Source organism: Clinocottus analis, unplaced genomic scaffold, assembly GCF_023055335.1.
Source record: "Clinocottus analis isolate CAN_PGR_092001 unplaced genomic scaffold, fCliAna1.0.p SCAF_19, whole genome shotgun sequence".
NCBI lineage: Eukaryota > Metazoa > Chordata > Actinopteri > Perciformes > Cottidae > Clinocottus > Clinocottus analis.
Genome location: NW_027175920.1, coordinates 1,690,521 through 1,704,593, shown reverse-complemented (window position 1 = coordinate 1,704,593; position 14,073 = coordinate 1,690,521). Strand labels below are relative to the sequence as shown.

Genomic DNA, 14,073 nt, shown 5'->3' with positions numbered 1-14,073 from the left:
AGCAGTAAAAGTACTGTAGTTTTCCTATCTGTCTGTAAAAACCCGCCGCCCTCCCCTCAGATGAAGCCCTGCGTCACTCCACAGGAAGCTCAGTAAAAACATCAGTCAGAGATATCGTCGACAAACAAAGAGCCGCCAGCTGAAGCGCATGAATCACGTGTACGTTCAGCCGAGACAGAGGAATCTGCCGGACTCATCAGCTGACGGCATGACTTCATTCAGTTATTTCTGTGAGCTTCAGTCTGTAAAAAACAAGACTGAATAGTTCCACTGTAAACCCATAACATCCTCTTCATTTCTCTTGTAATTCCCATAACCTGTTTGATCTTTCGTCGTTCTGAATACGGGACCTGTCGGGGCCGCGAAGCGCCGGCGACAACTCACCATGACGGCGGCGATGTCTTCGGGGTTATCTCCGTCCAGGTCGAACTTGAAGGTCACCATCTTGTCGTTGTGCGTCTGCAGCTGACACTCCACCACGCGGTCCACTTTGTCCGAGAGCTGCGGAGACGGACACCGGGTCAACGGCAGTGACGGGCGTGTCTGTTTACCCTCTAAAAACCCTGAGCAAAGTCACACGCGGGAGGCACAATGTGTGTTTGTATGCATGTGTGTGTAAAATGTGTGTGCATTGCACTACCACAGTGCACTATTTGACCCTGTGGTAATGCATGATATGTTTGGCTCCGCCCCCGGGCCGGATCGGCTCGTTAACAGGCCGCTCAGTGTCCTGATCAGAAGGGAAATGTACTGCGGTCGCCGGGCGAATAACACACAGTGACTGATAACGTAACCCGGGTGCAGCGCCGCAGCATCCCTCGAGGGGTTAAAAATGGATCCGTACCCCGGTGATGCGCAGCCGCGAGCGCGCCCGCCTCCTGAACAGCTTCCCGGCTGTTCGCCTCGCCGCCGTTTTCTCGCTCTTCTCGCTCGGGCCCTCGTAGCCGTCGCTCAAGCCCGAAGTCACGTCGGAGGCGTAGCTGCAGGGAAACACATGATAGATGATGTTTAGAAGAAGGAAAGAAGGAAGGAAGGAAGGAACCTTCCTCAGGCGGTAATCTCAAAGTAGATGCATCGTCCATCTCGGCGGATTGTCTTGGTAATACATGGTAAGTATATGGAAGGCCATTACCGCCACAAAAAAAAAATCTTATAATAGAAAAGTCATTATGAGTTTTATTTGTATTTTTTTAAACTTATTTTTAAACTCATTACTTCTAATAATGACTTTTTCTCATAATTTTGATTTTTTTTATCTCATAATTATGACTTTTTATCTCAAAATTATGACTTTTAATCTCATAAAAAATTCTTTTCATCTCATAATTTCAACTTTATTATCTAATAATAATAATTTTTTATTTCATATATTATGACTTTTTATTTCATAATTTTGACTTTTTATCTCATAATTATGACTTTATTATCTCATAATGACTTTTTGTCTCATAATAATGACTTTTATCTCATAATTATAACTTTTTATCTCATAATTTTGACATTTTATCTCATAATAATGACTTTTTATCCCACAATTATCACTTTTTATCTCATAATTATGACTTTATTATCTCATAATGACTTTTTGTCTCATAATAATGACTTTTTATCTCATAATTTTGACTTATTCAAATTATTTTAATAATTTTCCTGTGGCGGTAATGGTCTTCCATACCATAAACTGCACTGTGAGGTGTGAAGTAAAGTCCTGATGTGTTCCAGCATCCAGGGTGTGAACAGCCGCGTTAAACAATGCAGTTTTAAAGAGGCCCGTTTAGAGTCTTTATACGAGGCGACGTGATCCCTCGCCTTCATACAATGGAGGAGTTTTTGGGGTTTCTGGAGAACTGGAGAACGTTCCTCTGAGTTACATAAAAAGCTTTTGCTTCAGCAGCTAATTGCGTCTCCTGGGTCTTTTTTCTTCTTCTTCTTCTGCTGCGGTCACAGACTCCCCTCCACTCCCAGAGGCTGCAAACATTTACAGGCCTGCTGGTTGGCAGCGTGCGCCCTCTTTTCCTCTTTAAAAAACCTCCGGCTCGCGGGTAACTCCAGTTCAAAGCGAAGCCTGTTTTCACCTTCGAACAATGAGCGCATGGAAACCGGGCAAAGCGAGATTAAATTAGATTTTGTGTTGATATCGCAAAGCGATGACGGAAGGCAGTTGTGAGCCGTAAGCCGAGGCTTTTCTCAGAGGGATGATTAATTAATGGGTCTTTTTAAATAGTGCACTAAGCTGTTGTGACACGTGATACTCGAGATTTGTTTCAATCTACCACCAACAAGATAAAGTAAACTGGCCGTAAACATATTTTAACTGTATTTTCAGTAATAATCTCAATGATTTTCCTTTAAATAAATGTGTGTGTAGTCACTAAAGAGGACGAAACCGAGGTGTTTAGGATCACAAATTCATTCAAAACAAAACTAGCAATTTGAAGATGTAACCTCGGGACATAGATAAAGTTTTTTTTTTAAGAATGTAGACACATTTTTTTTAAATTAATTAATTAACCATCAGGAAATGTTAAGTCCCAGCATGCCCCATCCAGACAATCTTTTGGCATAAAATGTATTTTTTTTCTCCATTTTTGAACCGAACTACACAGTTTTTTGACTGAAACTCCTTCCTAACAGACCAATACTTTGTTTTATTGTGATTTTTGTTGCAGATTCTGATTCTTTAGGTCCTAATCTTTCCAAAAAGGTGTCTTATTAACGCTCCAGGAGGCTTTTTTGGTGGAATCTGGCTCATATCATGCTGGATGTTCATAGTTACGATCAAAATATCTTTTAAAAGCGTTTTTTTTGCAGATATACATTTTTTTCCCAAGACTTTGCTGAACAAATACATACAATAAACACAAGTATTAAAATTAATTTAGGGTTCCTACGACGACTCAAACACAGAGGAAAAGGAGCCAAATTGCTTCCACAGTTTTCACCGGGTTAAAGCACAGACACACACACAGACACACAATCTGTTCGTCCATTGTCGGCTCTCATGCTAAGAATAAAGTCGCTCCCTCCCTCAACATCCCACCAACATGGAAAACAGGGCCTCCGCAACATCACACGCAGACCCGCGAGGGTCCGCGGTGCCTCTCTGCAACGAAAACACAGACGATCGCTTCGAGCTTGTTGTCGCAAGACACACAGATGTTGAAGGGGGGGAGAGGAGGAGTTACAGAGCGAAGACCAGACATCGCTACGAGACTTAAAGGCCTCTGACTCCGATTCAGAAGGGACGATGGAAGTGCAATGTTCCTCAGAAAAAGAGACGTTACCTGTCCACAGGTGAGTGGAAGCCACTGGGGAGCCCCAAGTTGCCGTGTTCTACGTTGTTGGACACAGCAATACTCTGCAAATAGAAAAGACGTACTTTAATAGTGTGAGCACAACCTTTATGTGGCGTCATTGATGCATTAAACCCCTAAATATCGAGATTTGCTTGAAAATATGATGCTTTTTCTATTGATTTCCGTTGTCTCCGGGTAGAAAACCAACTGACTTGATGAACGGATAAAAGGACTTTTTCTCTGGCGCCACATTTTGGGTTTTTAATGGAAATGTCTCCACAACTATTGGATGCATCGCTAGAAATATACAGCACATATACTCCCTCGGGAAGAACTGTAAAATATAGGTGAACTTTCAGTGTCAGTGGGCAGTTTTAAAGCGCCTGGAGAGTTATTCAGGGCTAAACTCTGTACTTTGGTCCAGGTGAGGACTTGAATCGAGCCCTTCCGAGTCAAATGAAGCATTTAAAGCGTATTAATAACAAGGTGAGGTAGTTTAAAATGGAAAAAAGTGAGCAAATCTTCACATATATTGACTCAGAAGTGAAAAACTCAGCAGCTCCTCCTTCCTCAGCTGTGAGATACGACTGCTGAAGGTTTTATGAACCTCGTCGTCAGGTGTTTCTCTCCGACTCCACGCGGTTTACATAACTCCCCGTCGACACCGTGTTAGACTGAGCAGTGTTGATGAAGGAGGTCTCGTAAAGTCTTCAAAGTCATCCTTTGGCGGGCCGCTCACCGAGGGGAAGCGGAGGGCCGGGATGGGGAGGCCGTTAGCGGCGGCCCGCGTGGCGGCGCGCGCGGTGGGAGGGGTCCCGGGCGCGTTGAAGCTGCCGGCCTCCAGCGGATCCTGAAGCCCGGAGGAGCTCAGATAGCCGTCCGTCTCGCAGTCAGCTGTTTCAACAAGAAAGACGAAAAAAAAAGGACATAAGCTATTAGCATGTGACCGGTTGTGGCCTGACTAACAGACACAAACTGTACGGTACACACACACACTCACGCACACGGCCTGAAACAACACATCTAATGACCCCAGACTGAGACGTACCCCCACGGAGGATTAACGCTGCTCCGGCGAATTTATTTAGAGATCAATCGGACCACCAGCGAGGACATTTGAGCTGTTGTTTCAGATGAAAACTGAGAAATGTCGTGACGTAAGCCGACAGGGACCGGACTGTTTAGTTCACCGTTCACGCCTCCCCGTGCGCCACGAGATCAACGCCGCCTCTATGTCTCAATCTGAACGGGTTTAACCGAGTATATTAACTCTGTGCTGTATTTGAAGGTAGTAGCTTTAACATTTCAGAGTGAAATATGCTACGTTTCACAACGTGTATTCCTTAAAACATATTTACAACTTGTACTGTAAGATGCACTGCTATTGTTGCTGATGAGACTAATGTATTTTGACTTTTTGTAACAGTCTGGTATAGTTTTTATTGAAGTAAAAGTACAAAAAAAGAAGTAAAACTGATACTTTTACATACTTTTATTTTGTGTGTTTATCGCTTCAACAAAAGCCGTTCCTCTAAGAAGTAAGAGATGTTTCCAAGAGCGCGAGTAGAAACAAAACTTATTGAGCTACTCGTTAGAAACCGCCTTTTTAAGACACTTAAAGGCTTCAACATTCATGAGACATCTTTTCCGTATTTCAGGCGCATCTCAGCTAAACAACATGAAGCTTGAATCCTCCAATAAAGTTGCACTTTGCCTTCATGTCTGCTGGAAAAGGCTTTACCTTGTGAGGTAAATTAGCACGATTAGCTTCATATGTTTATGAGTTATGGCCGACAATGTGTCTTGTGATCACGGTGACCTTTTGACCTGCGAAATCCAGTCAGTCCACGTGGACGTTTGTGCCAAATCTGGAGAAATCACTCGAGGTGTTTTGGAGTTATCGCGCTCACACGTACGAGTTTTACTTTGAAAAAGGAACAGGAAGTTAAATGAAAAGCGCTGAATCATTCGCCGCTGCAAAAGGACTCGTTCCTGCAGCACGCTATCGGTTTCAAAAGAGCTTTACGAGCCTCAAGAGATTCGATCTGAGAACATGCAAACTCCCCACGGGGGCGCCGAGAAGAGCCGACGACAGACACTTAATTGTACGGTTGGCTTTACGAGGCGGCTCACAGTTCGCTGAGGACAAGCTGTTGTGCCGGATGTGGAAGTGCTGGTCCGCCTCGGGCTCCTCCGGCTCCGCGGGGCAGCTGGAGCTGACCCCGGAGTCCACCGAGCTGGTGACGGGCGACAGGACGGGGGCCGGGGACGGCGGCGTCGGGGTGCCGGGGACGGGGGACTCTCTGGCGGCGACGTCACCGACTTTAGTGACAGGTCGGGCGGCCTCGGCCTCGGCCTCCTCCTCCGTGGCCTCGCACTTCTTCCTCCGCTCCTCCGCCCGCCGCCTCAGCTTCTCCCGCTTGCGCTTGATGGCCGCCACCCTGTCCCGTATGGCCCGGGCCACGAGCTTGAAGTCGGCCTCGCACACGAAGCCGAGCACGACCTGCGTAAACACGCCGCGCAGGAACGGTCAGGGCACAACATGAACATACACATACATATATATATATATATAAATACACACACAAGTCACGGTCCTTGGTGTCCCCGCCGCCATGCGTAGACGAGGGCGGTCGCACCTTTCTGAGCCGCTGTGACATTCGTTTGATGCGACAAACAACAAAAAAACAAGCACACAGACTCTTCTGTCTTTTCGCTCGGCCTCTTTTGACACCCCGGTCCGGCCCGAGTGGGACACTCGGTCCGAACCCGCCTCTCAACACGTGGTCGGATTACAGCGGACCGGCCCCGGGACGAGATGTCCCCCGCCGATAGCAAATTTGATCTTGATGAAAACTACCGCACGGAGGTAAACAGGTAAGGAATTGTGGCTTGTAATTTTCATTAAAAGTGACCTCTACATAGAGGAAGGAAGGGTGGGGGGGAGGTATACAGGCCCGTTTTGTTGCAGGCAGGACGGCCGTTATATATTATTAAAGACGTGACCTCGGCTGCTTCCTGCAGACACGCTCTCACGTTACCGCCCGCCGATGATTAAATGCCGAGCCGTGTCCTTGACGCGCTGTGCGAAGGCGCTCTCTTCATGCGCTTTTTCAAAAGCTGCTGCCGGACGCGACGGAGCCGTAAAAAGACGACGCGTCACGCGTCAGCGAGCCGGCATTCGCTGCTCAGGGGTCAAAGGTCAAAAAGGCAAAAGACCGGTTATGTGATGTTCACTTTTTCTGTCGCGCCACCGCTTTGGAGGAAGCAAAATGTTCCCACCGTCCCGACAACATGGGAATGAAACAGTCCAACCTTTTGAGACTCCTCCATTCGGCTTTTTTAATGAATAGATTAAAGAAAATTTAAATCCCTTTCAAGTAAACCAGATTGCTCCATCTGGCAAAAACTAATCACTTTGTTAAAACAATGCTAATAAAGTTATAAATGTGCAAAAAAATAACTCATATTTGGCAAAAAAAGATGACCAAGGAAGCCGGTTGGGTTGTTTTCTCCCCATAGTTTCATGTTGAAGTGCCCTTGAGCAAGGCAGTGAAGTCACAGAGCTTCACAGCAGCACAAAGCTCCTTCATTACTAAAGATGATAACATGCAGAGAATAATCCAACCACTCTGGGATTAATAAAGGATTTTAAGAATCTGCAGCTCCACCTGTAATACCTGTGCGCACCACCAGAGGGTCGCGCCCCACAGTTTGAGAACCACTGGCTTAACCCGTGTTTAAAAGGCACCATACCAGCACTAACCCTTGAATTATTAGCAGCCCGATACTTCACAACTAGCTACGAGGATCCAGGCCGCCCTCCTTCTTTCGCGAGGAGGAGTCCGGAGCTTAATTGCGTTAAGAACGAGTCAATAATAAACTCCATATCCTGTGACCGCGACTCTAAATCAGGAAGTGGAGAAGGTGTCGGCTGAGGTCAGACTGAGGAGAGATAAGCGGCGTCGGCGTCGGCGTCGGCCTACCATCTCCTGCGACACCTCCTCGGCCACGTCGGTGTACAGCTCGAACAGGAACTCGATGGCGTTGTTGTCCTTGTACTTCCCGTGCAGCTTCTTGGTGTCGTCCAGGCGCAGCCACAGCTTCAGGCCCGACTTCACCATGTCGTCCTCCTCCGCCAGCTCCACGTGCACGCCGTTGTCCTCCTGGAAGAAGGGGTGATCCAGGAGGTCCTGGATGGTGTACCTGGCCGCACAGGAAGGGGAATCCCTCATTAAGACTTAACGACTGGAGGCGGCTCGCAGTTTTTAAACTAAATCCTGATTTAAAGTTGGACTTGTATTCATCCACAACCACTGAGAGATGTATTTGCTCCCAAAAACACTGCAGCAGGGTCATTTCTTTATGATTTACTGGTTATAACGGCTTGTAAAACGATGCTTTCTGTCATATTTACATGTGCACATGATGCAAAATCACATCAATAATCAAAGCATGTTTAATTTAAAGCATGTTTTCAGTAAAGAGAGATACTTATTATGTGGTATCATTGCTTATAGCACTCATAAATATTCATATTCGCTTCATAACAGACTCATAACACATTATAAAGACTTATAAGGTCAAGTATGAGAGTATATTATAATTGATTTACATTTTTATTTAACCAAACAATGTCCACTTATGATGATTTATAACAATCTTGTAAAGTATCTGTCTACCTGAGGAGTTCATTATTGTACTTAAAGCACCTTATGAAGACTTATAATCACAATAAAATGCGTCATAAAAAGATGACATATTGTCCATCTACAGGCATTAAAATACACTTTGATCCTCCAATGAATATCAGTGAATGACTCGCAGTTATATTCCTCTTATAGTTGACATTTGTTTCACAGAATAGGATTCAGAGTCATGTGGTTTGTCACTTCAACGTTGTCGATCCCAGCGTATGTTGTGTACCTCTCGTCGTTGTTCATGCGGATGCAGCCTTCGATGATCTCCTTCAGCTCCGGGACTTTGACTTTGAGGAAACTGTCGGGTTTCATTCCCTGTGAGCACAATCAGAGAGAGAGAGAGAGAGAGAGAGAGAGTCTGACTTCATCTTCCTAATGAATCGACTAAATGTGCCGTCATGAGAACGCACATCGATGACACACAGCGCTCGCATCCGCTGTCACAACACCGATAAGAGAGGCAAAGAGTCGAGGTCAAAGAGATGCTTGGCGCCCGAGCGACCGGCTGACGCGAGCGTCAAAACACGCAGATAGTCGGAGCGACGCGATTTGTTATCGCGTTTAAAAGACGGACACACATGTCACCCGGAAGCTGCCGCCTTGACGAGATTTCTGCTCCCTTTGTGAGTGAGACGAAGCACATGTTGCTTCTTGTAATTGGCGTCCTTAAACTAAACCTTTGTAACACTTGTCATGCACATAAAGGTTCCCGGAGAAGTCATCCTCATCATTTAGGTCGACCCCTCCCCTCGGCTGCAGACACTTAAGTTACATAACGTTTCTTCTGATGAATTACAGAAGAATTTCATTCAAACTCTCATTGGAAAAAGCTCAAATCCTGTTATCTTACACGTGGCGCGCTGCACAGAGGTTTCTTTGTTTCCAGCTTTCATGTCCTCGCAGGCACCTTCACAACAAATCAGGTTTTCCCTCAATACAAATCTAATTTAAGGCTTTTTTTCTCTCCTTCATTTCTTCCCGAGGTGGCGGAGGCCAAGACAAGATCTTGAGAAAGATCTTTCATCTGTTAATGGCAATCATTTAAATGATCTTAAAACAATGATTTCATAAAAGAACAAAGCACGGCTGTGTCTCATGACCTCCTTTACGGTCCGATTAGCAACTTGAGATGAGAGACGTCGCACAGTCGTGATAATAAACTGAAAATCGACGCCTTTCGGACTCTCGGTTGCGATCAAATCTTCGCTCTCGGGACATGTGACGTGCATCTTTCACTACTTTATTATATTAATGAAAGAATCATTAATGAGGAATATAATAATTAGTTGCAGCTCGAGTAGCAAATTCCTGCGGTCAGGTTTGGAAAACATCATGTGGAAGAACTTCTGGGAAAGAAACAGAAAATGGAGGCTGTTGTAGTTGCAGAGTGAAGCCTGCGGTATTGAACGTACACTAGAAGGCCTCACATACCATCAACAACACCAGGAAATATCTGCACACAGTTGTGACCACACATGGGGAAAAAAACGTTTCCAAGAACTTCACCACATTTGTTTATGTTCCTCCTTCCACATGTTAGCTGTACATTAAATACCGCAGGTGCAGTCAGACCTGTTTAATGTTTTAAACCAATAAACTGACACGTGTCGCATGCATGCGTTCGCGTTCTCCAACACTATCGTGTTGTCTCGCGTGCGACTTTTCTCTCACATTCCCACTTTTTTTTCTTTTTTATTTCCAGCCTCCGTCAGAAGCCGTTTGCTTCTGCGTCCGCGACGCGCACGGAAAAGAAAAACAGCCGCCTTTTTGTGCGAGACGGCGTTTTTTTTCTCCAAAACATATAATTCTCCCCGTCGCCTTCGCTTCTCTCTGCCCAGCCGTGGCGTCATCGACGGGCTTTTTTGGCAGCCTGTTGAAATACAGCAGTCGTTGTTGTAAAACTAAAAAAAAAAAAACTGGCTGCGCTGCTGCTGGTCTTTTTTTTCTTCCTCTGGAAGAAGTCAGCACATAAAATGTTCTGCGTAACACTGATATGATCTGAATCCAACATTAGTTGAGGCTTCAGCCCCTTTTCATCCGTGAAACAGATTTCTAAGAATGAAGATTTTCTAATCCATCTGTGCATTATTAGTATTATTACATGTGCAAATATCAGCGTCGTCAGCTCGTGTTTTCACGGAGAAGTAAACCATCTCGTGAGCCAGGATCTGGTATAAAGAAACTCTGGCCATCAGACAAACCTGAGTCATGATTGCGGGGCTGGGAACAGCAAAGTGGTGAGCCTCCAGCCTTTTAATAGACAAAGGAGGCTTTTCAAGGATTCAGGATATTCAGACGCATACACACGATATCCTCCAATTGCACATGGAGCGAACATGTGTGTACAATTACATGAAATACTCCTCTCCCTGTACTCACGCTGGTGACTTTGCGGTAGATCTGGGCGGCGTTTTGGCACTCGGAGTACGGGTACTCGGAGGTGGCCATCTCCAGGATGCACATCCCGAAGGCGTAGACGTCCACCGCTTCGTCGTACTTCTCCTCGTACATCTCCGGGGCCATGAACTCTGGCGTTCCTGTCGGGGGGGTTTTCAGAGGGCGGAGGTCGACGGTTATTCCAGTAATACGACTGCATATTCAAATTGTTCCACCATTAAGACACACGCGGCATTTTAAACCATTAACACATGACTTTATGGAGAAAACTTAATCATTACAGCATCGCAGAATACACAACTAAACTAGCTAATATACAACTAACAAGCTGTAAACACAATAATAAAGTGTATTATCATCTTATAAACCTGACGACATGTTAACAAACAGCTGTTCTGTACACCTGATGACCTAAATATCTAATATTCACTCGTTTTCAGCTCTGTTTTGGTCACTGAGGGAAATATCAGACTCTTAAGTAGCTAAATTATGTATATTCACCTGCTATATTTATATGGAAACATCAATACACTCTTTGGTAACATGTTAAATAAACTGTGTGCTAAAAAAAAACACATTTTCCATATCGTTGGGCACAACACAACTCCTCTTGATGTGATTTGGAGGTGCATTAAACTCATGAAGTGTCACTTGCAACACGATTCAAGCGTCTTTTATGTTCCCTTTAAACTCCCAGCATGCACTTGGGAACGCTGAAGAAGGGCAAGTCCCCACTGAAATTGGGGTTGCTGTGATTTGAAATGCATGCAGGAAGTTAAAGAGGCATCTCGGTGAGAGTTACATGTCTGCAAGGGAGAGGAAGACGAGATCCAAGAAGCAGAAATATGCAAAATAAGAAGCATATAGGAATGGAAACAAAGGCTGAATCTCATTGCAGTCTCTACAATGCAGGATTAGTGGCATTTTTTGCATGTTTCAGACAATTCAAAAAGAGTTTTAAAAGCATCCTAAACTGTTTTGGTGCAAACAAAAAAGGGATGTTCATACGTCGCGTGTGCACTCACCGATGACACTTTTAGCGAAAGAGGCACTTTTCAGCGTGGCCAGCCCGAGATCCCCGATCTTCACGGAGCCGATGGGGCCGGTGATGAAGATGTTGTCGCACTTGAGGTCCCGGTGGATGATGGGAGGAGTGCGCGTGTGCAGGAAGTGAAGCCCTTTGAGGATCTGACGACTCCAGCGCTGTAGCAGCTTCAGCTTCATCTCCTTGAACCTCTTCAAGTACCTAAAACCAACACAGAAAGAAAAGGAGGACAGAGACTAATCATCCCCCTGCACTCAAACATGCACCAAGAGCGCCAGAAATAACTCTTATTTTGACGGCCGAGAGGAAGTCTTTAAAGTGAATTCTGTCTCAGAGGATTGTTTCCAAAGTGAAGCGTTTCTTTATTCTGCAGCTTTCAGTGCACATCCTCTAACAGACAGGCCTGTCAAACATCAGAGAAAGGATATCCGCCATTTGAGGGATGGGACACCTTCTTATTTCTCAGAGGAAATGGAGATTTAAACAAAGAATATCTTCTCGTAAAGGACGGCAGTTTGAAGGGGAATTCGGGGCGGAGGGACTCACGTCTTGAGCGTGCCCGAGGTCATGAGTTCAGTCACCAGGATGATGCACTTGTGGCCCTTCACCGACGACTTCCAGGAGTCGTGGAAGCGGACGATGTTGGGGTGCTGCAGCCCCTTCAGCATGTCCACCTCCTCGCTGAAGCGCTGGCGCTCCGCCTTCGTCAGCTTCAGGGTCTGCGGGCGGAGAGATTAGTGTCGTGAGTTTTACGTGCACGGTAGTATAAAGTCTAATAAATTATAATCCACAACGCCGCCGCTGCATTTCCTGCTCCACTGGCTTTTTATGACCAGTCATAAAAACGCAGAAGGCCTTCAGACCTTTCGCTTGTGTGACTCATCATATTTTCTTTTGCTTTACTGGTTGTGTCGTTACAACTCGTGGCGAGGACGCGCCTGCAAGAAGAATGAAGCATGTTTAGAAACCTCTTTGAGGGGTTCGCATGCGACAGTGAAGGTCAGTTTCTGGACATTTCAGAGGGTCCATCCAGGTGTGACCTGCACATGAGCGGTATTCACCAAAAACCTGACGGTCACCGGGATGAAAAGTGAGAACCTTCACGCTCCAGAACAAATCAATTGAACTGGAGGTCGGACCGGTTTTTCCATTTCAAGGTCAAGGGAAGAACTTTCCGCCCTTGAGGACATTTAAACGCCGACCATTAGATGACAACTGGACGAACTGCATGCTGATGAAGGCCATGTGACGCGTTTGAAAGCTCCCGCTAAACGGACCACAATGCAGTTGTGTTAACGGCTGAGTTGTGGCAGTGAACACAACTTGCAAATACACGGGACCGATTTGATAAATCACTGCTACTTTAACTAACGAGCTGGGCGCGGGACTGGAAACCACATCCATGTGGGCCGCCCTCCAGTTGCGCGGTCGCATGTATTTCCCAATCAGTTGAGCTACGACTCGACACACACTTCAGGTGGAGGAAGGAGGGTGGAGATCATTTCCGACATTCAACGTGAAACCGAACCAAACGCAGCAATCGCGCCGGACGTACAAAGACATTTTTGTGCTTCCTCTCGCGGATGAATGGAGTAACTCTGCCTGCGGGTGGGCGGGCGGTTAGTGGAAAACTCCTGGGGGACTTCGGGGGCCATGAATCCTGCAATTGAGGCGGATTTCTGGGAAGAAACAAAAAAAACCTCTCCATATGTTTATGCTTACAATCAACTTGACCGCTACGCTCGCTCTCCTTCCTCTCTTTCTTAGGAAATGAAGAGGGTTTCCAGAGCTGCACGACGACGCAAAGAGCCTCTTTTACCTGCGTCACTCACCTGTCAGGACGTCATAGTCGGCCGAGCTTGAGGCCCGCGGGCCTCAAACCAAGTCTCTTCTATAGATGGATGGCGATCAGTTCAGTGCAGCTTATTACTCAAGTGCTCGGTCAGAAATACGACATGGTTTTCCAGGAACATCTTGAAAAAGGGGTGTTTAAAGCACACAGAGTGTGGCGTGAGTCGGGGTGAGTGAGTCAGCGGGTTTAAGAGGTTGACGTGCATCTGGACGTTTATGTATCTAAGCGCGATAACAGCGGACCCCATGAGGAGAGCTTCGCGGACGGACGGCCGCTCGCGGCGCCGAGTCAGTGTGACACGTGGACCCGAGACACTCGGAGACTCCGACGCGACCGAAAAAACCCCCGCAGGACTCAGGAGAGAGAAATTGCAAGACGAGGTTTCGCCGACTTCAGAGGGAAGTGAACAAAAGTCCTGCTGTGGGCAAAGAATGTGAACCGGAGAACAATCTGGAGGTTAAATAACAAAGAAGGTGTCTGAAAGGAAAGACGGGCCAATGGGAGGAAAATGAAGTACAGATGGAAACAACAAAGCTCGGACATTTGTGATTTTATTGTGAACACGACTCCTCCCAGTAACAACATGCACGCTTGAGCCGTGACTAACAGCAGGAATTAAAACCATTAAGAGTGTTTTAACCCCATCAGGACCAAGTATAGGACACATGATTATTTCTCTCATTAAAGTGTTTCAATTGGACTTAATGATTTCCGTCTTTTCGTCAGACGCCCTGTCATTAACCAAAGGAGGAATCCTCTGTGGACAGCTGAGCACGACTTCCA

At 46.0% G+C, this 14,073-nt stretch overlaps 1 protein-coding gene across 1 annotated transcript in view; it reads right to left on the bottom strand.

Moving 5' to 3' along the window:
- The window catches only part of wnk4a (WNK lysine deficient protein kinase 4a), a 37,351-nt gene that overhangs the window by 11,051 nt on the left and 12,227 nt on the right, over nucleotides 1-14,073 (bottom strand). The window contains exons 3-12 of the mRNA XM_068583846.1: nucleotides 11,985-12,157; nucleotides 11,419-11,639; nucleotides 10,376-10,533; nucleotides 8,223-8,311; nucleotides 7,283-7,502; nucleotides 5,430-5,799; nucleotides 4,036-4,190; nucleotides 3,285-3,358; nucleotides 845-980; nucleotides 385-501 (exon numbers count right to left, since the gene is read on the bottom strand). Of these exons, the coding sequence (XP_068439947.1) occupies nucleotides 385-501; nucleotides 845-980; nucleotides 3,285-3,358; nucleotides 4,036-4,190; nucleotides 5,430-5,799; nucleotides 7,283-7,502; nucleotides 8,223-8,311; nucleotides 10,376-10,533; nucleotides 11,419-11,639; nucleotides 11,985-12,157 (1,713 nt within the window). The remainder of the gene's footprint in view (nucleotides 1-384; nucleotides 502-844; nucleotides 981-3,284; nucleotides 3,359-4,035; nucleotides 4,191-5,429; nucleotides 5,800-7,282; nucleotides 7,503-8,222; nucleotides 8,312-10,375; nucleotides 10,534-11,418; nucleotides 11,640-11,984; nucleotides 12,158-14,073) is intronic.